This window comes from Lissotriton vulgaris, chromosome 7 (assembly GCF_964263255.1).
Source record: "Lissotriton vulgaris chromosome 7, aLisVul1.2, whole genome shotgun sequence".
NCBI classification, from domain to species: Eukaryota; Metazoa; Chordata; class Amphibia; order Caudata; family Salamandridae; genus Lissotriton; species Lissotriton vulgaris.
In genome coordinates, this window is record NC_141695.1 from 853368074 (window position 1) to 853394201 (window position 26128).

Sequence of the window (26128 nt, forward strand, 5' to 3'; positions counted from 1 at the left end):
AAAGTACGCACCTGTATGATCTGTTGCCAGTTCAATCCAGGTAAAGGCATTCCAGTGGAACAAGGTGGATTCCATCCCCCTGACCACCCTTTTGAAGTCCTCCAGATGGATTATATCCAGATGGACAGATGTCGAGGATACAAATACGTCTTAGTAATTGTATGTGCACTATCCAGATGGACAGAAGCATATCCAGTTCCAGATTACACTGCTGTAACAACTGCCAGGCAGTTGGTCCTAGAGTATTTCCCACGATACGGATTGCCACGTGTCGTGTATTCAGATAATGGTCAGTCATTCTCCTCCGAGTTAATGAAACAAGTATCCCTTCTGTTAGGGTACCAGTGGAAGTTCCATTGTGTACGACATCCCGAGGCAGCCGGACTCGTAGAGAGACACAATCAGACCCTCAAGACCAAGTTAGCGAAAGTCTGTGTAGAAAAAGGCGTAGATTGGATGGTAGCCTTGCCAGTTGCCCTCTTTTACATGCGTATGGTAGCTCATTCCAGAACAAGATTGTCTCCTTATGAAGTTATTTTTGGTAGACCACCAAATATGTGGGGTATGCCGATGCCAAAGAAAATCACAGATGTTGACAGTAATATGCTGACAGATTATCTGGCTTCCTTGATGTCTGCACTCCTATCTTGTCGTTCACAGGTTGCAGCCGCCTTCCCCGACAACACCCAAGTGAAAGAGCATGCTGTCGTCCCTGGGGATACAGTTCTTGTGCGAAATTTCGACCGATCAAGCCCTCTCGAGCCCCGCTGGAAGACGCCCAAGCTGGTACTTCTAACAACAAGGACCGCAGTGTAGGTCGAGGGAAGGAAGGGCTGGATCCATGCCCAGCATGTTAAGAAATTCCATGGGAAAACAGAGACTGTAACTAAACCAAAAGACTGCCTCGAAACCAGTGACTCAAAACCCCCTTTGCTAGAAAAAACTCCGCAACAGGAGTATAAATTAAAATTACGGTCTAGTAAGTCAGACAGTTTAATTGTTTAAGTCCCTCTCGGGTGAAGCGGTTAGACAGGTTCCTGATATGTATGAGACTGTAGATCAGAATAGTACTAGACAGAGAGATAAGAGAGTGAAATACTGCAAGTCCCTTCGCAGTAGATGTATAGTAACCCTGATTATTATGTTTCTTCTAAGCATATCAGTTATATGTATCAGTTTAACGCTACATGTTTTCTTTCCCCCTCTTGCTTCGCATATACATTCTTTTTTCAATGACACCACAGAGCACGTGTTCAGTGATCTGCCACCTCATGAACTGTCATACCGACTAGCACTACGCAATAATACTTTTATTCGAATGTTGCACCATCCTCATCAGGCCAGCAATGTAACGAATTGCTGGGTATGTGGCCGACTCCCACCTTACCAGAAAACAAAGGGAGTTTTGCCTCTCTTTCCTTTCCCGTTTACGCACAATGGTTCATGTGGAGCATGGTTTGCTCTAATGTCCTCCCTAGACAAAAAGGTTACAGATCCCCCGAGCAATTGGGTATGGGGTGATTTGAACAAAGTAATGAATGAGGCATGTTACCCAGACACAGATGGTCTTCCCCAAAGGAAAGGAACAGATATAGAGAACGAGGTATATGAACAAGGAAATGCTTCCCTTAACTTTATGATTTTAAATGTCCAGTCTGAGAAAAACACAGGTCCGCCCTTCATATCAGTTCTACCCGTAAAAGGTGAATTATGTATTAGAAAACAAGGATCAGTACATTTAGGACACAGTGATTGTAAAACAGTAGTCGAGTTTAATGATAAAGGAAAGTCTACTTTCAAAGCCTCCCGCCATTCCTATTTTATTTGTGGTCAGACAGCCTATATTCGTCTGCCTTTGGACTGGGGTGGAACATGTTATATAGCGTTCCTTTTGCCACCAGTTTTTCTAGCCCCGTCCCATTATCATGGAGATTCCCGACTAATACACGTTAGAACTAAGAGGGAGACAGATTCCCTAATTGTCGATCAGACTGAGACAGCTTTGGAGCAATATACAGATTTCAATAGAGGATTCTTTTTCTTCATAGGTCCCATTCAAAACAGTAAATTAATACGTAGGTTGACAAGAACCCTTGAAGCAGTAATAAATGAGACTGCATCTGCTCTAGCAAACTTAACAGAGGAGCAGTCTGCTATGAGACTTGTCGTTCTTCAGAACCGCCTTGTTCTTGACGTCATCCTGGCAGATAGGGGCGGAGCTTGTAGAGTCATCGGATCCAGTTGTTGCGTGTTTATTCCAAATAACGCACCATCCGTGTATGCAGCAATAACCAGACTACATAAGATAGCTCACGAAATACATCAGAACCCAGGCACATGGACTTGGTCCGGTTGGCTCTGGAATGTAATAGCAGCATGGGGATGGAAAGTACTGTCATTCATAGGAATAGCACTACTTATTCTGTTCAGTTGTTGCCTCTGTCTACAATGTGGCCCAGCGATTTGCGGCTTGTGCGCCACTGCCTGTATTTCCCATCCACGTATCCAGAAGAGAAAAGATGAGCTAATGATGCAGTATGACCATATACAAGGTCTTATGCAATTAGATGTGACTTGAAGGGAACGTAGGGGACAAGGAGGGAATGAGGAAAATTGAATTGTATATGGCCAAGTATGTCCCCTATCGTGTACGTTCAATGTACATGTATGACATCTGTGCGTTTTCCCTCTATGGCCGAAATGAAGACGCATATGCATTTGCGTCCAACGTTAACATGTCAGTTACTAGGCCCTCCATGTTAGAAACGATATTTCTGCTTTTAAGCCTATGTTGCCAACGTCTTTATAAGATGCACCCGTTTTTGTGGCCTAGCCGAGCTAGGACCTGAATTCAGCCTCCTGAATGCTCTGAAAGCTGCAGTTTAGTTATTCATTCCTGACCTCTCCCTTACTTCCTGCTCAGCCGAGAGGTGCCCGGCCTGGCCTGCCAAGACAGTATTTTGCCTACAGTTATCTGCTCTGCTCCACAGAAACACATTCCTGCCTAATGAAAAGGATAAACATATTCAGCCTGCAGAAGATAGGGCCTAGCCTTCCTGTCTCCATTCAAGTGATTTACAGAGCTCGCATCCATAGAAAGCCCACAGCCCCCATGCTATGCATGGAGAAATATAGGCCCATACCAGCATTCAGTGATGAATAGCCTTTGCCCGAGCGACCTTTAAGTTAGATAATATATTCTCCGAAACTAAAGATACTAGATAGTACTCGAGGTACAGGTCGTTCTGACATCCAAGACTCCTCTACTAGCACAAAAGTCAACCCCCTCCTGTTTCCTCCAGCTACACGTCTGTTACATGTCATGACTAGGTTCCGCACTCAAGTAGGGTAAAGGTTCCAGCTGGACATTCAGACCCCTTCCATGACCCCATCCAAGCCATGCAGACCCCCTCCAAGTATCCACGCACCTATGACACACCTGTGACTCATCAAGGGAACGCCCACATGTACGCCCTTTTACACGCCTATGTGTTCTTATCTCTCTCTCTTTCACTTGCTCCACCTTCTCCATGCAAGTTAATGTACATTTGTACTATAAATGATGTACTCTGTGAATAAACGTTAGATGTCGATCCTTCCTGAACCTTAGTGGTGATGGAACCCGATTCTCCATTGGCTGCAGCAAATGTAATAAAGCCCTTCTGAAACGGACTCCACGGACTCTGCCTCTCATTAGATATATGATCCTTGTTAATGTATAGAAATTATGTCGGGGTAATTAATTTATTTACCACACAACCCAAGCTCTGAAGCGATCACCTATACCAAATCGCACCAGTGTCCTGTTCAGACAGCCCCAATCCACCCTGTCAAACGCTTTCTCAGCGTCGACAGACAACAGCACAGCATCAGTGCTGTTAAAATGGGCTTTGTCGATCACAGTAGGAGTCGCTTGGTATTATCGCTGCACTGCCTATTGGGGATAAATCCTGACTGATCGGGCTCTATGATACCAGGTAAGCAGGGACCCAGTCTTGCCGCCAGGATCCACGTAAAAAGCTTGAGATCAAGATTAAGCAAGGATATGGGCCTGTAGGCGGCGCATTGCGTAGCGTCTTTGCCCGGTTTAGATAAAACTATGATGTCGGCCGCAAGCATGTCAGGAGGAATCGAGCCCGGCCCGTGGAAGGAATTAAAGAGCTTAGTCAGGAGGGGTGAAATCAGGGGGCAAAAAGTCTTATAAAAACCGGCGGAGAAGTCGTCCGGCCCTGGTGCCTTTAGAGGCTTTAGGTGGGCTATTACGGAAATCACCTCCTCCGTTCGGATAAGCGCGTCTAGGGAAGTGGCACACTCCGCCTTAAGTGCAGCGACTGCCTCTTCGTTGAGGTAGGCGTCCCCCCTAATATCTAGAGCCGAACTGCACTATAGAGCGTGGTATAGATGGCGCGGAAGGCTTCCCCTATTTTATCGTCTACCTGGAGCATTTGCCCAGAATCGTCCTGAATAGCAGTAACTTTAGCCTTTTGGACCATCGCCCTGAGCTTGCTCGTTAACAGAGGTCCGGTTTTATCGCCTCCTACGTAGTAGGCATACCTCAGCCGTAGGGTTGCATATTCCGCGCGATCCAAATCCAAACCCGCAAGCTGCGCCCTGGCCGCTTTTAGCTGACGCCACATCCTAGGGGCCCCAGTGCGACTATGTACCCTCTCTAGCTCCGACACCTGCGCCAAGAGCGCCTCCCTTTTGTCCCTACGGTCTTGGACCTCAGCCGCTGAACTCGCTATGAGGTCCCCCTGCCTTTAGTGCTCCCCATACCGCTGTCGCTGGTGCGTATGGGCAATTGTTGTGTAACCCCCTGTCGTTGTAGCAGGCGCCATCGGCCTCTCCGTGTTTGTGTGGGTGGGACGGTCAACGTGAGTGTGACTGCATCATGGTCAGAAAGTGCAGCTGGGACAATGTCTACATCCGCCACGGATGTGGCAAGATCAGAGGACCCTACGAGGTGGTCAAGCCTAGCCTACGTGTGGTGCACATGTGAATAGAAAGTGTACTGATAGTCATGGGGGTGAGCCTCCCCCAAAAGGTCCGAAAGGCCTCTGCTAGCCAACCACTTCCTACCCTCCAGGGATATCTCCACCGTGGCTCCGTAACAGTGGCCCGATCGAGCTTTAGCCTGGTCCATTACAAGGTTAAGATCCCCTCCCACAAGTGTGTATCACGTTGGGTGTGCAAGGGCGTCCGCCAGGGCCCCATTGAGGAAGGCCTCTTGCCCTGAGTTGGGGACATATATTGATCCGGTAACCATGGACAAGCCCCCTATCCGCACAGTGTAAGCTAGGAGCCTGGCCTTAATTTCAGCGATCTTGTCCCCCACCTGGCCCTTAAAGTGACTAGCAAACAGAATTGCATCCCCCGCTTTTTTCTCATTGGTGGAGGAGTATAGTTGGTGTGGGAAAGCTCTGGAATGCATTCTAGGCCAGTCCTTGGAGAGAAGGTGCGTGCGTTTCCTGTAACAAGCAAATAAATGCGCCTGAGTTCTCCAGGTATGACAGCACGGTACGCCGCTTGATGGGGTTATTGAGCCCTTTCACATTCAGGGTGATGACTTTAAGGGTGGTGTCAGACAAGATACCCACTTGGTTGAAAAGTCCGACTGCCCGGGGAAGAAGCCCTTACCTGGCCACGCTCAGAGTCCCCCCGATTGTGCGACACACCGGTACCCTCCCCAACCACCCCTTCTACCCCCCAACCTGGCCTACCCTCTCCGAACCCCAGCCCCAACATGTCCACCACCCCTCCCCCAACATAACAAACCCCTCTCCCCCCCTAACTCCAACTGGACATCCCCAGAGATCAAAGTCCAATGTTTCTCTGTCCTTGGCACATGCATGTGGTGAGGTTACCTGTGGGAGCGTGTAGCCACCGCTTCATTCGCCCCCCCACCCCATCCTCCTCCCCCCAGCCAGCTATGAGATGCAGCATATGTGTCCCCCATTGAGAAACTAGTTGGGCTAGAGGTGAGGTATCCCTGGATACAGCCTCAACTGCCGCCGCCCGCTCTCGGGACAGGATTGTCAAGTCTGGCTTCAGCTTAGCTGCTGCTGAAGTTCGTCGTCGGCGCACTTTCTACCACCCGTCATTTCGAGGTTGCTGGGACTGGGGTGGCAAGTCTTCAGCTTCCGCCTGAGCGAAGCCCAGGAGGTTACAGGTTTCTCAAAGGTGTGGCCTCAAGAGTACTACACCCCCTTGTCTCTTAAGAAGGATGTGACTACTTGGAACACCTTCCGTTTCTGAAGCGTTATGGAGGAGAGGTCTTGGAAGAGTGCCACCGAGTGTCCTTGATACTGTAAAGGTTCTTTCAGTCGGGCTTCTTTCAGGATCTTCTCCTTGAGAGGATAGTCTGGGAGGAAAGTGAGGATGTCGGGAGGGGGGCAGAGGCCCGCCACGGTGGGGCCACTCTATGCGCCCTGTCAATCCGAATGTCCTGCTCCAGGCCCACACCTAGGATGCCCCTGAAGAATCCCTGTAGGTAGTGCGCAATGTCCGCTTCCTCTGTGGACCGTGGAATCCCGCGGACTTGTATCTCGTATTTTATTTCTTCGCGACCTGTTTTCTAGGTCTTCGACATGTGCTTGGAGGTCCACCTGTTGCACTTTGAGGCAGATGAGCTCTTGCTGGAGACGGTCTATTTCCTCACTCCTTGTGGGGTCATTGTCCTCCATGGCGGCCACGCGCTCTCCAAGGCCGTCCATGTCGCGACGTATCTCCCTTACCTCGCCCGCAACCTCTTGTTTGAGGGTTTGGAAGTCCTGTCTGAGAGAGTTGAACAGTGGCTTCAGAAATGCCTTAGTGATAGACAACTCACCCTCTGTGTTTTCTGTCGACTGTTTGGGTTGAGAGGGGGAAGGAGGGCCTCTGTCCCCTCTACTAGGTCCCTTTAGAAGCATGTCCGTGAAGGTGCGCTCCCCTTTCCTGCATGTTGATGTCTTGAGGGAACGTCCACACTGTTCTGCCTGCCCCAAAGGCCCCGGCGCACTGCCGTGGAAGCCCCTGGTGGGTGCGATGAGTTCCCGCCTGCGAGCTTCAGCCCTCTATTCAATCTGTTGTGTGGTCCTCTGATATCCGGCGAGAGCACCAGATGTTATCTCTGTTTCAGAGCGGGGGAAGCAGTAATCTGCCTGGGATATGCAAGCGTGCGACAAGGCCCACCCCCTTCCTCCTTGGCTGCTGCAAGAAGGGGGACCCCTGATCTCCGATAGCCCCTCCCGGGTGCTGGTGTATTAACCGGAGTGGCGGCTGGTGCTTGAGTTCCTCGGTTTCCTGGTAACTCCTCGCACCCCCTTGGCCCGAGACCCTATGCGCTGGGTTCTTTTTGAGCGGGAGGTAAGCCCCCCACGCTAGTATTAGATCTGTGAAGTCCGTTCTGTTCGGAGGACTCTCGGCCCCTGGAGGCGCGCCTGGATGTTGCGGCTGGGGCTTCACCGCAAGCATGCTGTTCTTCTCGTGGTGCCAATACTCCCCCAGGGCACCCCGACCGGTCTGTAGTGTGCTGGGCAGGGAGCCCACTAGCAGTGCTTCACTTCCAGTTGGCTACCCTCTTGCTGGTATTGAATGCTGTGGCGCCTGAGGTAAGGCTGCGGTGAGAATGTTGAAAGAGACCACAGGACCTCGGAGCGGCGGCTCCTTCTCCTGCACCACCCGACCTGCCACCCCGGCCTCAAAATCACTCCGGTAGCAGGGGACCGGGCTCTCATCCTTATTCTGCGCTTTTGGCATTAATCGCACCTGAGCAACGCCGCCTTCTCTGAGACTGCCCGGGTGGGACAGCCACGCACCGTGTCTCATCTGCCCCCCGTCCCCACGGCCTCGGCGCCATTTCGCGGGGCTCCGCACCCTCACAGTAACTCACTGGGGTCTTGGCTTGCGCGTGTTCTTGTCCTGATATCCTCCCACGATGCACTACACGTAGCCGCAGCAGGAGCTCCTGTCTACTCTCCCCGGGGTCAACAGTCAATCGCACAAAGCTAGGCCCTGCAGCCTCGGCCTCGATTTTCGTATCCTCGGCGCTGGGCAGTGGGCGGCCTGCCCGGCCTCCCCCATTCGCATATGAAGCAGCCGGCGCCGCCTCGCTGCTGCGCGGTCTTCTGCTCAAGGCGCGCCACGTGCCCACTCCTCACCTTCACACCATTTAATATCCGTGGAGGCGGAGACAGCCCGAGTCAAAGGCCCAACGGGCCAGCCTCTACCCACACGTGGCGCGGCCTCACAGCCCTGGCCTCAATTTTTGTGATGCCAGATAGCAGGCGGCTCTTCCCGGTTCTTCTGCCGGGTGCCTACGGGTCCAGCCATGCGCCTTCCGCTTCGGCCACCGCTGTTTCCTGGAGTTAGTCTGGAGGGGGATCTCTTCTGCCCCTGGGAGACCTCTTCTGTGCCGCTAGTTGTCCGCTCCCCCGCCACCACCGAGCAGGCGCCAAGTGCAGTCCCCGGCGCCAGGAGCACCTCGGGTGAGATCAGCCGAAATCCATCTCGCAGTGCCTCCGTAGTCGCACAGCAGTGTAGCCCCCTGCTACCACACATTCAGGGGCCCAAAAATATGCAGCAGTGGGGACACTGAAGCTGAATCTGCCTAGGTGAAGGAGCACGGAGCAGGGAGCCTCACGGAGACATGTCCGTCTAGTCCGCCATCTTGGCCATGCCCAATTGGTTCATTAATGTTATATCTCTTGTCTCTTATATGAAATTGCTCTTTGTATACTCTGATTCTTCTACTTGTTGTAATATGCGATTGTTGCTTGGAACCATCAGACTAACACTAGTACAGTTATCAGCTGCGACCCGTGCAGGTAAGAGCAGTGGGGCTGGGTGAGGGGGGGTTTTGGCGGACGTTGACGAGGGAAAATTAATTAATTTTTTATTTCCCCCTCCATCAATCGTCGAAATCCTCCTCACCCGGTCCCACCGCCCCACCTCTCTTACCTGCACAGGCTGCGGCTGACTGTTATTTGGGTTAGCTGGTCTGGCTGATCATCTCTACAGTGAGACTATGGGTTCTACTTATAGGCTCTGCTCATTGTTGGTCATGTGTTTCTTTTCTGGTTAGGTTGCTAGCCATTTTATTTTTCCTGTTGGTACAGACAAACAAGATGTAGCGGCATGGGTCAGACAACACCCCTTTCTCTATCATATTTGCTCCACTTGTTTCCACTGTGTTTTCACAGACTACAGGGAAGTTTCTAGGGATATTCGTGTGATTTAGTTGAGTCACACCATGTCTATGGGCTGGGCCTGGCTAGCCAGTTGTTCATGTTTGGCAGGTGATATTCAGCTTGCTGGATCTGTCATTTGCTGCGTGGTGGGATGGGGTTGGTGTTGTTGACTGGATGGTGTGGTAGGAGCTTGTGCTTCCTGGTGTATTGAGGTTGAAGTCAATGGATTCTGCTCTGGTGTATCCTCATTTAAAAAGAACTGTGGTGAAGAAGAGATATATGCTAATGTTGTGATCACTTATGAGTGTGATTGACTAATCTTCATTGTACTACTCTTCGTCACCACCTTTATGTCTTTGGTTTCAGCTTTGCATGTGATCTTCCCCATGTATTGACGTCATAGAAGTTGTAAGAGTTGTGGGTGGTTGTATTTGCCTAAGGAACTGCAAAAACAAATTTCTTTGAATTCCGCGTTGTTAGACCTGAAGAAAGTTTTTTTAACATGTTAGTTCATTTGATAACATCAGTGTATTTTTCTCTTTGGTATAAAAAGATTCTGTTGCTTTCACGTTATCTACAACTACAGAAAATACAACCAGGTCGTACATACACACCTAAGAGAAATTAGTCACTTTCTCTAATGCCTAACTGCTGGCATAATGTAGTTGACTTCTGTTACATTCAGCTGCGGCCCTTGCAGGTAAGAGTGGTGGGGCGGTGGGGCTGGGCGGGTGGGATTTTAATGGACGACAACAAGGGAACATTAATTTTTTAATTTTCCCTTGTGGTCGTCAGTAGAATCCCTCCCCAACCCTGCCCCAACGCTCTTACCTACACAAGCTGCTCCTGTGATTTGTCGCAAGCCTGATACCAAAGATATGGGAGTGCTAAAAAGGTTCCTTTTCAATCACTTCAGGAAGCCAAGGAGAGCAGGTGACATCCCACCCACATGTGACTGCCACTCCTTCCACATGACTGCTGCTTCTCCGCACATGACAGCCTGCCACCTCATCTAACATGACCTCCACACCTCCAACACACAGCTGTCACCTTCACTACTCTAGAGTGTCTCGTCTTACACAGTACTCACAAATAATGTGATTTACTTTATACTCTGTCCTTGCCAGCAAGGATACATAGGCGAAACGTCACGTAACATACAGACACGCCTTAATGAGCATCGCTCAGCCATAAGAACGAAGAAAACTGTATGTCCTATGGTAAAACATTTTTTAGAGAAAGGACACAGCGCTGAGGATTTTAAATGGAGGATCTTAGAGAAAATCCACACTGCAGACTCCAAGGGAGGTACCACTATCAGAAAGAAAAGAGAAGTTTTCTGGATTTTTGTTTTTAACACTTTTCGTCAAGGTTTAAATAATGAAATACCATGGGAGCACGCTATCTGTTGAAATACTGTATAAACAACCTATCATTACTGAACCACTGCATAATATCTCAAGATGTTTAAGCAAAGGATCCTGTAATGACCACGGTAATGACCACAAAAGTGACTGCTAAATAACCCTCCTGTAGCCACAATTCCTATATGGAACCATATTCACTGATTAGATAAAATAATACTAGTTTTAGGTCGTCACATTAACTCTAAATAGCTTCCCTAAAAATTGCTAATTTAGAGGCATGAGTTGAAATAATAACTGTCAATTTTTAAATAATCCCTGCTTTCCCCGTATAGAAATACAAAGGCCTTGTAATCCTGCCCAGATAGATTATATACTAAAGCGCTTCGAGAAAATACATGGGCATTACCATATCTATTTCTTCCAACAAACGTTGAATCACCAACCAGTGGAGTTCATTGAAAATGTACCAATAAATAAATACCTTTTAATAAGATAGTTAGTTAAAATTGAATATAAGGTCTTCATCCGACCAATAGATTGTATATGAAACAGCACAAACGTAAATAACCATTCAGGAAAAAGTCGAATCATGGTCGTGCAACCTCAGTGTCAAATAAGCAACGAGATCACTGTTCCCTTATAAAATATAATAAGATGCCCTCATTTATATAGAATCATAACAGTACGCGTTTGAAAAATAATAGCGTGCAACTTCGAAAATTAGGTGAATAATATCATATCTAAAATGAAATTCGGCGAACGATAACTGTCAAAGGGCACAAATCATTCAAACTAAAAAATATATTCTTGTCTAACATTCGGCAATTACAAATAGTAACAAGATATATAATAAAGTAAACAGACGATTCTACTAAACATATAGAAGCCATTGGTTGCATCCAAACCAATCGCCCGACAGCATAGAAAACCGTACAGACATATCCAGCCAATCAATGAAGAGAATAGAAAACTCCGTTAACACTACGCGAACTCCGCAAAGATATCGCCACCCCTTAAACAAAATACAGCTCAGGTGGTGTCAGTCAGAACCAATTGAGTCTAATATATATACCGGAGCCTAAAACAAATGCAGGTTCATTATTTTCCCGCGCTTGAAGCTGCCGTTTCGAATCATCCCGCCACCGGACGTATTGAGCCCTGCTGACTATCCTCAGGTAAGTTGCTAGAACAGAACAAAGCGCCCAAAACGCCCAAGACAAGTCTTTCCTAAATTGACCCATCACTAGATAATACCCTTTTGTTTTTATATTTGTCTTTCAGACAGGGAGATCTTTTAATTTTTCTCATCCAGTACTTCATAATTAAATTTACTGAAGCTACAGAAAGAAAAGAATCCATTGTTTTTAGGTAAGATGGCTGATTAATATAATTAGATACTTAGACTCATGGGACAAAAATTAGATAATTAACCGTCGTATTGCACCTTCTCTTGTAGGCAAGGAGAAAGTTACCAGAAATAATAAAAATCCTGCCGACTGACCACCTCTTTAAACAATAAAGATCATATCGGTTTTAAGAACAGTATTATTACGAATAGGTAAGAGTGAAACGAAGCATAATTTTGGAAGCCTAGATGTCTTATGCTTAGAAATAATCCATCCATTGTCACTTTCTGAAAAGGAATATGCCTTTATCTTCCCTTTTTAGATATATCCTAGGAAAAATAACATCCCAGGATACTGTGTGAAAGCCGAAGTTGGGAACTCCACAAACTTCGCAATTATAATAAGGGCTCCGGTGGCGGATGCTTAATATCCTTTGTCAACCCCATCTAGGTAAAAACACTAGGAATGAAATATCTTAAATACTAAAAAGAGCGGGCCTATCGGAAAACAATACTGAATAGCACCTTTTTTCTCCGCTTATTCTCTGACAACTTAGGTGACTCCTGATAACAAAGAATTATCAATAAGAAGCAGACAACTAAACTACATTTGATCGTCTCTTGAAAGGAGAATTGTATTTAGGAGTAAGTACTTATCAACAAGACAATGGCCAGTATAAATATTGCAAAATGCAATAACCTTTATTTAATCAAGAAGAGTAACGCCAATTCTTATTAAATACCAATTGAGAAAAAATATATATATATGTCACTTGAGTATATTCAACACATCTGACTATATATTTAAATCAAGCTCATGAACCTAAAAATTCCCCCTTTTTCTAAACTAACGCGATAGACATCTATGTAAACTTCCCCATCTATCGCACCTAGAATCACTCATTCTGTTTTATCTAAAAAGAACAACAAGGAAATGACAACATTAGAGGAATATGTAAATTTGTATGTTTAATAGACTCTTGTATTCTTAAATGTAATATTGTCTATAAAATGGCTGCTAAAAGACAAATGGATAAAATGTCCGATTGTGATGTTTATGTATATATCATTATGTGAATTTGATATACGTTTTTATATTTGTAGATATTACGTGGCTACTCCATGAAGAAGGCGCTGGCCGCCGAAACGCGCGTAGAGTCAAATAATTTCGCCACTCATCTTACTTAGTTTATGAATTTATTGTTCATTGTAATCCTTTTTTATAGTGTTTTCGCCTGCAATACAAAACTGCTTGATTTTTAACTTTGTGTCAAATGATTGAAATGTTTTCTGTTTTTAACTAAATGAATAAAATATGATGTCTTTTAGCCAGCTGTAGTTATTTGTTTATTATCCTTTACCAAGTAGTTAATTAAAACTGTTGATTGCCTAGGTTGTTACTTCACACACATATTGTTTTCCCTGACCTAGGAATCATACGATTCACACTCTCAGGGGGTCCTTGTTAAATATACACAATTCATCCCACCCACATGTGACTGCCACTCCTTCCACATGACTGCTGCTTCTCCGCACATGACAGCCTGCCACCTCATCTAACATGACCTCCACACCTCCAACACACAGCTGTCACCTTCACTACTCTAGAGTGTCTCGTCTTACACAGTACTCACATCACTCTAACAGTACACTACCAGTCCCCTAATGTAGACTTCCTCCCCCACACTGCTCCACCTCCTTCTCACATGTCTACCATCCCTCCTACCTCAGGCTGGTATCCCTCAAACATGGGTACCTTCTTTTCCACACTTTTAACACATGGCTCCCTTACCTAGATGCCAGATTAAGATGAGGGCTTCAGAGAGAATAGTCGGTTACATTAAGGCGAGCAGTTCACTTGAGGTAAACATTTCACGGGAGTGGGGTGGAAGTTTCACAGAGAGGATATGTGGCCGTGTGTCTTGTCTGAATCGAAAGAATATAGGTTAGGAGAGTTTACAGAGGTATACCAGACGCATTCCCATTCCAACAATCCTTTCAGGACATAGTGAGTGCATTCTCTCCTCACACACGGTGAGTACATCCTTCCTCACAGGAGTGAGTGCATCCCTTGTTTTCACAGAGTGCGGAAAACCTTCTTGCGCAATGGGTGCACGCCCTCCACACATATTGCAAATGTACCCGCTTGTGGTAAATGAGTACATTTCTTTTTGCACATTGCTAAGAGGACATCCGTCTTCACATTTTAATCACTGAAATATTGAGTATTGTATTTTGTTCCTAATTGACCATTCAGTGAAATGATCACACAGGGAGGACTTGAGATGAGTTGAGGCGGCACTGGTTAGTAAACCCTGACTGTGCTGCTCCCCCTTGTTTGCGTGTCATCTCAATAAGCCCAATATTCACTCTCTCCACAGGATCACTCTGATAATAGCATTGGTATTGCCTCCACCATGGCCCACGAAATGGGACACAATTTTGGAATGAGCCACGACTCCTCTGGTTGCTGCACGACGAGTGCAGCTGAAGGCGGATGTATAATGGCCGCAGCTACTGGGTGAGACCTTGTGTGTCCTTTCAAGAGAAATATCTTCTTGCCCATTGTCTGACTTCCCTCTTGATTAAGACCTTGTGTTACAGCATGTGCTAGACTTTGTGTTGCCACCAAGTGATTGCTGTGTTTTCCAGCTGGCCACAACTTTCGAATGGCTTAAATAAGTAGGATGTATTCCAAGCCATCATTTTTCGCTGTATATTGAGGCCCGCCTTTTGTAAATCAGCGCAGACCCTGCTCCTGATAGTAAAAGTCCATCTACTATAATCAGGTATTCCTTATAGCACCTTTAATCAGGCTGTGCAATCCGCTAAGAGTGCCCTACTATCTGCTAAATTGCAGGCACAATTGTATAAGACCGCATTTCTTCAATATATTACTCCTAGCAGAGTTGCCAAATGGGGAACGGGGACAGGAACGCTCTGCCCTAGATGTTCAGAGTTTAGCGCAGACTCAATACACATGTTTGCAACATGCCCCCAGCTTGCACCTTTGCTGGGAAAGTTACAAGATTATTTTACCAGAGTCCTTTCTCAAAACATCCAGTTAACCCCCACGATTGTTCTATTAGGAATACAAGATGAGCTTAGCAGAAAGAGTGAAGGTGCACTCATCTTTGTGCCAATGACTATATTGCGCATCTGCATTGCCTCATCTTGGATAGATCCAAATCCCCCATTATTCTCTCACTGGTTGGCCCGACTAATATCAGGATGTCACACTGAGAAGGCTATATTCTCCAGGAAGGGTAGCCGTGGAAAAAAGAAGGGCCTCGCTATATGGGAACATTTAATTGCTTGGCTTAGATAAATACAATGATCGGGTTACCCTGAGCATGGTGCTTTGGGGGTTTCGAGACCTGTGGCACGTGCTCTGCAACCCTAGGTGTAATCAAGCTTGGACTGGCCGTACTGGGCATCAAGCATTTCCTCTGGAGGCTGGAAGTCTGGGGGGGGGGGGCGGTTTGGTAGCAGTGCAGCAATTTTAAAAGCAGTGCAAATGCAGCAGTTTTAAAAGCACTGAAAAGTTCCTTGTATATTCCGCAGTTTTCCTGCAACAATAAAAGTGTCAAGGTAACTCTGGTGATTAATGTGCCTGAAAGAAAGAGATGGGAGTTTTGCCTAGTGACAGTTTTGACACATCTAAGTTAGCACAGTCTTAATATGCCTGCTGCAAAGAACATGTACCATGCATATCAAAGAACAATATTTTATGTGAACAGCTCAGTGGGTTACTGCTTTTGTCATAGAGATATTCTTTTTACTGTGAAGTTCAAAAATTGCAATTGTAATCTAGCACAGTGAGCTATGAACTGCCATCAAAGAACTGCATGCAAGCTGCATGGTACAGGTTAGAAAGTTCGTTTTTTTTCCCAGTCTTTATTTTACTGATGTTGCTAAAACTGTTTTGTTTGAGTAGAAAGAAATTCTTATTATTAAAGACAACCCTAACCACTGTGTTATGTTCTGAATCCTGAGTTTGTGCTTCAGCAGCCCAAGCATACTTAAAAAGTGCCTACCAGTATGGATGGCATGTGAATCCTTGACCTTGTAGTCCTCTGTGACTTAATTAGCATTCTCTCTACACTGATATAAACATGTATGATTCATTCTCTCTATATGTGGGTGTAACTTAAAGAGCTCCGGCTCCCTACACTGGTATCAGAGATGCTATAAAACAAATAAAATACATGGGAGAGAGGGGCTATGGAGAGATGAGAGGCACTGTTGGAGGGTGACACTGACAAAATCATTGAAGAGCCTCAACGAAGATTGTCATATCCTGGTCCACAGTAGGGTCATCATTTTCTATACTTTAAAAGCTAATCAAATTGAATATATAATGACAAATGTGTTGTAGAATGTCCCATTTTGTTTCCAAATTTTCTTGGTGAGAGGACCCCAACGTTGTGGTGTTCAGGCTTGCTCGCTGCACTCGCTATGCACCGTACTTGGGCTGGTCTGACAAAATTTGCCAGGGCTGCTTTGCATTCCCAGTTCAGCCCTGGATGTGATTTTAAATCTATTAACTATTATGTGTACCATTAAAATGGGTAATGGTAACCACTTCTTTCAACATTTAGGGATGGAAAAATGATGTTGATAATCATCACATAACAAGCATGTATTTATGTTATATAATGTGAGGGGTGATGAGTGTACAGAGGCATATCGGTTATCCGATAAGAAATGTTTGTACTAAATGATTTGCACAAAATTGGCCCTTACATCACCCAAAAAAAGTAAAGCACTGGATGAGCAGGCCTCTGCTATTTCTGCTCAGTTAGTCTCTTTCGTCATTTAGCGTCACCATAAGGGGGTGCTCTTCTGAGAATTCATTTAAAGAGGGGCCATTTTGTGCATTTCAGGTGCCAAACAGAGTGTACATTACTACAGAAATCTCAATTTTACATTTAAAGTATATTATTTGTCACTTAAAATTAATTCTTATCCCTACTTTCAAAATTTGCGATTAAATATGTGTAACCTTTTCTTGCGTTTTAAGGTAGGCTTAGAGAATGGAGGTTTTCTTCCTTGCTATCTACACTTTTTGGTGGCTTCATTGTAATTTGGAGAAAATCGCTCTAGTTATGAAGGATATATGAGATTTACACAGCTGCGAGCTCGTAAATCCATCAGTTCTAATGCTAAGGTGCTATGAATTGACAAATTCTGACACCAAATTAAGGAGAACCGGAATAAAGAGCAATACAATTGTGAAATTGGATGTGAATCAATGAGAGTCAAGTTAAAGTCACAACATCTATGAACACTTTGGTTAACATGCACATTCATGTCACCCCCAACACGATATATCGCATTACGTTTTGGTGTGATAATAGCTCTTTTCTAAAAAGAAAAGCACTGGACTGGACACTGACAAGATGGACACTGACTTATTGTGACTATTTTTTGACTGCTGAGTTGTGAGTCTCTACCCCCATCCTACTCCTTAGAGAGGGCTTGTGCTGCCTGCCCTCATTAACCTGAGACTCCTGTGTGGTAGGGGTGTACATGGCCCTGTTTGGAGAGCCGTAGTAGGATGGGCCCCAGGACATCAGTAATAAACATCTCCAACCACCATATGTGAGTTCCAGCAACCTGGGCACGTCCTGTGGCCCGCCTAACATGATTCATTTCACTGGACATGGTGAACGATATTGTCTGAAATAGTTTTATGAGAAATGTCATACAAATTTCTTTTTACTAATATTCTTTACATATTTACTGAAACTAGGTAATGCTTTAACTTTTGAATAAGAGCACCAGTGTTGTTAAATTAAGAACAGTGAGGGATTTTGCAGGGTTGAATAATTATTCTGGTCAATGTCACAGATCATACAAACAATTAATTGACATGCATTTTACCTAAAAATTATGTTTTTTTACGGATTCTGCACTGTTCCAGAATTAACAATTTATTTTATTTAAATGGCTAAGTAACATTTCAGCAATTTTCACTTTGGAAAACACCATTCATTTGCATGAAACGTAGGATTTGGTTATTTTTTTCCTAAGTAGATGTATACCCAAATTTAAAATGATGGTTAGTTTCTTGGGAAAATGGTTTATGAATACTCACAGGCTTTCAAGTTTGGGGCTGGCCTGAAACTTCCACGGTCATCTCCACCTTGGAATGCACTTTCTCCACGTGGTTCACTTCCTGTCTGTTTCTTTCCCTACCCCAGTGGTTTTTAATCTTTTGACTTCTGTGGACCTTCATTTAATCATTATTACTGGAATCCAGGGACGCCTATTGAATCATGTTTGGAATCCCCGTACCGCCACTGATTCATTACTGGAAGCCAGGGACCCTGCCCTAACCATTTTCAATGAATTTGAACAGCAAAGCAACTTAATAAAATACAGGAGCAAGCATTCACCAATTAGGTACACAAATGATGAAATCTTTTATTTAATTCACAAACAAATTAATGGAAAAATATAAATTTTATTGAGAAGGTTGGTGCTTTTCTAAATTCAATTGAGGCCACTCATCATCTGTACTACTTTCTGTTTGATGCACTTGCACTGTTCCCACGAACAATCTGAGGATACTATCTTCATTTTTAGCCTCTAATTTTAAATTCCTTCACATTTCCAGAACGTCTTAAAATTTTCTTTTTTCCATTTTGCTCCTTGTTATATATAACTTTATAAACCTGTTAATATTATTGAATTTTCTAAGCAGTTGCGGACCCTCACGTATTAAGAACCACTGATCTACACAATGACTTCACATTTTATAGCTTCCACTACCATATGAAAGGGCTGAGGTATCATGGGAGTTGTCTTCAGCCATCCCTTAACCAGTCTGCATCTCAAGTAGAGTTCAGCTATGAGCACAAAAACAGGCACTACAGACCTCTGAGACTGCCATCCTCTCCTCACAGGCACCCGTTCCCTAGAGTGTTCAACAAGTGCAACCGAAAGCAGTTGGACCGCTACTTGCTGACAGGTGGTGGGATGTGCCTGTCCAACAGGCCTGACACAAGCACAATGTATGGCGGCTCCCGCTGCGGCAACGGGTACCTGGAAGATGGCGAGGAGTGTGACTGTGGTGAGGAGGAGGTAACAACCTTTCCATTACAAATACTTCTCCTACTCCAGCATTGCCTTATTTTGTTTCCTGCACACTGAACCCGTGCTATATAGGCTGGTTGTGCACCATATAAAGTGCTTAATTTCCTCCACTGCTCTCTGGGCACTTTTATTTCATAGTTTTTGTTTTTTGTTGATGTATGTGTTTTTGTGCACTTGTGCCAAATTGTCACTAAATGCCTTTGTCTGTTTCTCAGGAATGCACCAACCCCTGCTGTCATGCCAGTAACTGCACATTGATTCATGGGGCTGAGTGTGCTCATGGGATCTGCTGTCAGCAGTGCCGGGTAAGAGATCTCATTCATGTTACAACCCCCATTGATCATCTTTGCTTGTCATCACAGATCCCATGGCACTTGGGACACCCTGATAACACTTATATATTGATGTCTTCTTTCCAGCTTCCCTGCACCTCCCTACTATCTAAGCCTTCATCTCAACATCCATATCCCTTAGCTCAGCCTGGTCCTAGTTTTCACTGTAACCCTTTTTATCCAATTTCCATCTGTCACCTTTTTTTCCTTTATCTCTAGTGTCTTCTATTCCCTATTCACTACAGCTGTCTGACCACAATCCTCTGCTTGTCCTCCCATCATGCCCTGCTGAAGGGAGGCCAATAATGTCTCTTACCAATGTGGATCAGTTATTCCCTTATCATAACAGATAGGACAGGATCTTAAGTAACCCCTAAAGCTTTGCAGTTTGAGAGGGTACAGATTTCCTTATCCTCAATGTGAACTTCTACATTCGGGACTTGAATATGAAATTTCATTTTTTTGACCCTACTGCATGATTGTTGTATTGCTGATTAGGGCTTCCCAATTAGCATATATCCAGGATGTAATGTGTGGCAACAGTTTTCTGTGTTTACAAATCATATAGGAGTTATATTTGCAGGTTAAACAAATGTGGGGATGGAGGTGAGCTATGTGGAGCACCCCAGTTACAATCTCAGTGATTAAACTTTAGTCTGGACCCTTGTGTGCCTCAAAGGAATGCTTTGTGATGCAAACAGCAAAGATGAGCAACTTTTAAACACAGAAGGTTTTTTACTGTGAGAGTTGATATGAGCATAGCACTGTCTCAGCATTGGATTTATGTTGGAACTGAAAAGTCCTCTCCATGGTAAACAACATGTACCTCTGCCCTGAGTGCCCAATTGTACTGTTTTCTGGATCCCTAATGCTGATTATTTTGTCATAGGTAAACACAGAACATGTGTGTGCGCAATGATATTGGCCTATCTCATGTATTGTGGCCTTTTTGGTGCAGGAGGGATGACCAAAGCACTACCCTCATAGTGGGGGAAGGCTACCGCCTTCACCAGGAGTTAAGAGGCATGAGCGCTGTGGTGGCAGCATACCGTGTAGTGATCAGTAGTAAAGAACAGATACTTTGTCATCCTTGATTCCTCTCAGTTTAGCTTTGACTTCAGCCTTCTTTTCCACACCTGCCCTCCCCTCAGGTCTCTCATCACCATATTGACAATATGCTCCAACCCCGATGCTTACTCTAAAACTATAGCAGTAATCCTTTGTCACCAATAGACTATTTATTTATTTATTTTTTAAATTTCAAAAACCTTTATTGCACATAACACAGAATACACAGCTGTGAATCCACAACCCGGAAGGCCGGCAGCGCTACATAGCAACATATCAGATGGAATAACACAGCCTGATAGCCAACACCCCATAGGGCCCGGCGGCGTTATATCACTAGCACGATATTAAGCCATACCTGCGTGAAACATGTCCAATCACATTATAAAACTCTTTCTGTATCTCCTTGGAGACCAAATCAACAGTACCCTACCCCAACTTCCTGCCATGGCCCCAATGTCATCAATAGACTAGATAAAATGCAGGTTTTACAGTTGGAAAATCCATTCACAGTAAGATCCCTTTTTTGCGACCTCCTTCACAAGGAGTTAAGTAGCACAAGGCTGTGGTGGCAGCATACCGTGTCGGAATCCGTAGGACTGAACAGGTCCTTTTTACCCTGTGTAACTGGAGTGAGGCCTACAGGATCACTCACCTTTTTAAAAGTTATGTTGCTGTGTGCTTAACTCATTCTTGGCCCACATGAGATAGATGTGGGGTACTATGCAGTGCAGGAGTAATGACAGTGTGCTGGATGCGCGTGCACCTGGGAAGGGTACAGTACAGGGAAAGAGCAGTACTGTGCAGTATATGTGTGGTTAGTGCATGTAATGAGTGTATGTATGCATGCAAGGAATACATTGCAGGAGAGATGTAGTGCTGTGCAGTGTGAGCGCAAGGAAAACGTGCTTGGTATATGTGTGGTGTGTGAAGTTCAATATATGAAGGATGAAGTGTTGCACAGCACGTACAGGGTGAGTGCGTATGTGCTGGCAGTGGTATGTTTGCAAATAGCTTACCTTAGTACAATACAGAGAGGCTAACATACTGAACAGTGCACACAGTTAGAATGTGTGTGCTGGGTGGATCTGTGTCAGTAGTGGCGCAATGCATGGAGGTGACAGTCCTGGAGAGCAAGTTTGCTGTGAATGTACACTGAGTGCAAGCGTGACTGCAATGATACATTACATCAGTCATGGCTGGCAGCACTAGACAGGGGGGGGGCAAATTGGTGGATGACAAGAATATAAATAGAAAGGCACTTACTTGAATGAAGCTCCTTGTCGTTCTGGTCTTCTGCTCATCTCTGTCTCCAGAGCAGGACCCTCAGCAACACCCCTAAAAAATCCTGCTGCTGGTCTCATCAGCATGAGAGCAGTGCCAGAAGCGGACGCTCTGGGCGCTTCCAAGGGTACTGGAGCCCTGCACTTGCTCTAACTCGGCTGTTTTAAAGCAGCTGGGTTAGAGCTTTCAAAGCGTGCATGGCTGGCCGGCCAAAGGGACAAGCACACTTTAAAAAGTGCCTAGGCAGCCATCCCTCTTCCCGGTTGCCATCACTCTGCAAGCCTCACCCTGTCCTGAACCTCAGTTTCGGACAGGTGATTGAAAAATAAAATTATAATAAATTAAGTTTATTACCATTTTATTTTTCATCAGTGGGGCATTTTGTGCGCATTTTGGTAAGTGGGGCGACACTCCTCCACTCAAATGGGGGGACCCTGGTTCCATTTTGGAAAGCCCAGGATTGTCTGGTGAAAACGTGAGGAGCAGAGGAATCCTACAGGCAGATTTGTGTATTGCTACATTCCTGTAAGCTGGGTGGGACACACTCTGGAAGAAGGGAGGAAGAGACTCTCCCCTCACACTTCAAAAGTTTACTCTTTGATTCAGTGATAGATTACAAGGAAAGGGCCTTGGCAAATCTCAAGAACGAGATAGGGCTGATAAAGGAATCATAAGAAGTAGGGCTGGGCGCCCAGGATTAAACCTTTGGTGTAGATTTCACTGTTTCTGACATCCAGGTGTGAACTCTGGACACTCCCATGAACTGTGTTGTGGGCCGGTCAGCTTCAGAGTCTTGCTTGCTGTGACAGACATCCTTTCAATAGGAAAGAAGAAAAGGAAACATGTATCTTCAAAAGAAGTAGAACCCCAACATAAAACTTCAAAGACTCATAACCTAAATCACATTTGGTATCTGGAAATGGACTATAAGAAGGGGAAATTGAGACCCTCAAATGTGTCATCTGCCACGCAGCCAGACTGGGTGTGTGAGAAGGGAAAGCTCTGATAGACTTCTGCCTGTGACCAGGACTGGGGGCCAAGGCCTGCTAGTCTCCCTGCTGGGCGAGGGGACATCACTCAGGAAAAAACAAAATCACCTACCCTGGAGCACAAGTGCCTGCCTACTTGCCAAGAGTAGAGCCCTGTGAGGAAGAGGAGAGCATTGGAGGAAGGGGAGCCCTACCGAGAGGACTCCCTGAGCGAGGTGTGAGGAGACTGGCTGCACACTGATCGGGTCGTTGCCCATATGCAAGAATGGTCTGGCGACCCCCGTATGCCAGGAGAGGACTGCTGTGCAAGAAGCGCAATGTGGGGAGTGCTAGGCCTGCACCTTTTCCTTGTAGTGACCCTATATGCCCAAGGGGGCTACTGTTGACCTCAGTGTTGAGGCTTGTGCCCCCTTTTTATTGGCATCCCTGTTTGCCAGTGGTGGCTCGTCGAAGGAGTGCTGCGGGGCGGTGAAGTGGGGCGGGGGAGGGGCAGGGTGGGGGATAGTAAACTCCGGCATACGGCAGAATGGAGGTAAGTAAGTAAATAAATAAAACGAATTACATTGCACACACTAAATGGCATTGCTGCAATGCCGTTCGGCCGTATGTCGGAGTTTACTACCCCCCACCCTCCCCCACCCCCGACCGCCTCACCGCCCGCAGCACTCGCTCGATGTGCCACCACTGCTGTATGCCAGAAGGGCCTGCCATGGTGAGGGCATTTGCACCAGAAGAGCCTGTACAAGACTGCAAGAACTGTGGCAACCCCATTTTCCAAGAGGGGCTGCCGGTACCACTGTGGACAAGAGTTTTGGGTCGTGGCCCGGACAGAAGAAGTGCAGCTGTGACCAGCGGGGCAAGCCAGCAAACTGAGACCTGCACCTGACTGATTTCCCAAGGATCGCAAGGACACTGCCAGAGACCCCGCAACCTCTTTGAGCTCCATTCAGGAACCAGAGGATAGACTCCCCCAAAGAGAGGGGAAGAGTGACTTACCTCTATTTGATGAGCTGGGGCAGCTCTAATCACTGTACCCAACCAGTAGTGCTGCTTGTGGGAGAGAGCTACAGCATGCAGGGTGCTGCTACGTGTACTGTGGGCAGCCCAACTTCACCAAACAGCATCCAGACTTGTGAGCATGGAGAGGGCACTCACTGCACTGCTGAGGGCTTCCATACCGCCATAGCAGGTAAGACTGGAGCAAAGTCTTTAGGGCCCCAGGGGACTTGCTGCTAAAGGTCCTGTTACAGTAGACCCATTTGACTAATATTTAGGGATTCAAAGGGGAACTCTCAAGTACAGCCCGTCTAGTAAGTGATCCCTGGATGTGGCCACCAGTGAATGGGGAATAACCCTGACCATGTTTTAAGAAAGAGGGTAGGCCAGGGATTTGCCTGACCACTACTAGCGCCAGGGGCTCAAGTGGATTGTATTTTTGCTAATGAATGTCGTTATTCCTTTAAATGTTTAGAGCTAGAAATAAAATACTTAATTTTCTTATAAAAGTAAGTATTTTACTGGACATTGATTTATTGTTTGTACTGTGTGCACTGTGAGTTATGAGCCCTGTTCACTTAACCTGTATCTACACTCCCCCTCCCCCCGAGGGAACCTTTGACTGCTCATCCACAGCTACCACTAAGAGTGAAGTGCAGAAGGGGTACTCGGATCTGTTGCATAGGATCCATAGTATGTTGGGCCCCGGGACGTCAGGAGTGAAAGCCCTCAAACACCACGGTTGGGCCCAGTATCCCTTACATGCTCCATGGCCCTCTGAAAGGAGGTCTAACTGTTGCAAAGTGTTTACAAACTGTGTGAAATGGAAACAACAAATGCCCCTTGAAAACCCGGCAATGCTAAATCGACTAAAATTAAGCAAAGGAGTGTGCTTTGGGTTTGTATAGAACCCTAGTGGCACAAAGATTGAGCATAAGCCATGTCCAGTGACATTTTCATATGTAATACAGGTGATGTTCACAAAATTACACATACTACACAATTTACTCTTGGATGACTGTGTATAGGTTTGTACTGGAAGATGTGTATCGACTACAAAACTCAGGCAATTCTTAACTTTCTTGTCGTTGCACTGTGGCTCAATGGCTAAATTATGTTTAGCACCAGGCAAATAAGCCATTTTTAGTGTAAGTGTGTCAAATTACATCATCTTCTTGTGACACTTGCTAAATCTAGTGCTACACAATTTTTTAATTTTTTAAAGGCGTTGCGTGAAATTTGGTAAATTGTTTCCTCTGTTTCATTTCATTAAGGACAATACATATCTGACTTTCTATGAGACAGAAATGACTGAAGACAATATAATATCCAAGGTTCTCAACACGGATTCATTTGCTATATTATCATAAGCTCATGGTCAGTCGTATCAGACAGGCTAAAAATCACAAGCAGTACTGTGCTACCCTTGCCTGCCTCAGTGAAGAGTTATTCTCATATCAGAATGAGCTATTTCGCTGCTTCTACCTGTATGAATGCCTGACTGTCAATCACTCTGAATAGGCTTTTTCCAAGAATCCCACATTTGAACTGTTGTCACTTTTCCTAATGTTTTGCCCAGAAAGGAATTTTAGAATTCAGAGTGTTTTCTTTATATTTATTTTGGTATCATATCAACCCAGCCCCTCTGGCACCAAGGTACCTTCAAAGGAAGCGTTGATGATTGCCGCAAACAAAGGAGCGAAGACACTTGCGTTCCTAATCGGTTTGGGTGGCAAAGGATCACTAGTGAGCTTATCTCTTTAAGTATGGTCAGCCAAACACTGGTGATTGCTTGGTTATTCAAACTAACCGAGCCCTTACAACATAGTCTTCTTTTGCTTCCTCAACTTCAAAAGTGTATCTGCTTTCCTGGAAACTTAACCATTCGTAGAATATTACAATCAAGGATATGATTGGAATATTGTTTTTGCAAGGATAATATTTTCCCTTACTGTGGTATGTCTTTCAAATATTTTATCAGAGTATTTTCGTTTATATAAAGCAAATTTTGACGACAAATATCCTGTGCAAACTAGTTTTTGTGAAGGCCTGGTCTTAAAATGTATTCCTCATTTTTACAAAGCTAAATTCTCTTGTATATTGTTAGTCCTTTCGTTGCAATCTGCAATGATATAATGTAAAGGGGAGGGGTATTCACATCGACAACATTTAACTTCATGTAATTTAATGGTGAATGGTGTCTTCTATTCGATTGTTCACATTTTTACAGGTCACACTGTAATTAGTCAGCTATCTCGGTACAGAACACATTTACAGCTGATGTTTCATGTTCTGAACATGTGGATTTAAATCTAACCTTCAGAATTTTAAGGTCAAATCTACAGACGTCTTTGGAAAATTTGGAAAGAAATGGGAAGTATATCTGGGAGAGTTATGGAGGAGAAATTCAAAAGGGAAAATGGGACCCTGGGAAGTGACTACTTCTGCTAGATTTTGACTAAATCTGTATATTTACCTA

At 45.2% G+C, this 26128-nt stretch overlaps 1 protein-coding gene across 1 annotated transcript in view; it reads left to right on the plus strand.

Annotated features, from left to right (window-relative positions):
• ADAM19 (ADAM metallopeptidase domain 19) overlaps positions 1-26128 on the plus strand; it is a 451105-nt gene that overhangs the window by 300161 nt on the left and 124816 nt on the right. The window contains exons 11-13 of the mRNA XM_086931224.1: positions 14261-14400; positions 18791-18968; positions 19196-19285. Coding sequence (XP_086787350.1) covers positions 14261-14400; positions 18791-18968; positions 19196-19285 — 408 coding nt within the window. The remainder of the gene's footprint in view (positions 1-14260; positions 14401-18790; positions 18969-19195; positions 19286-26128) is intronic.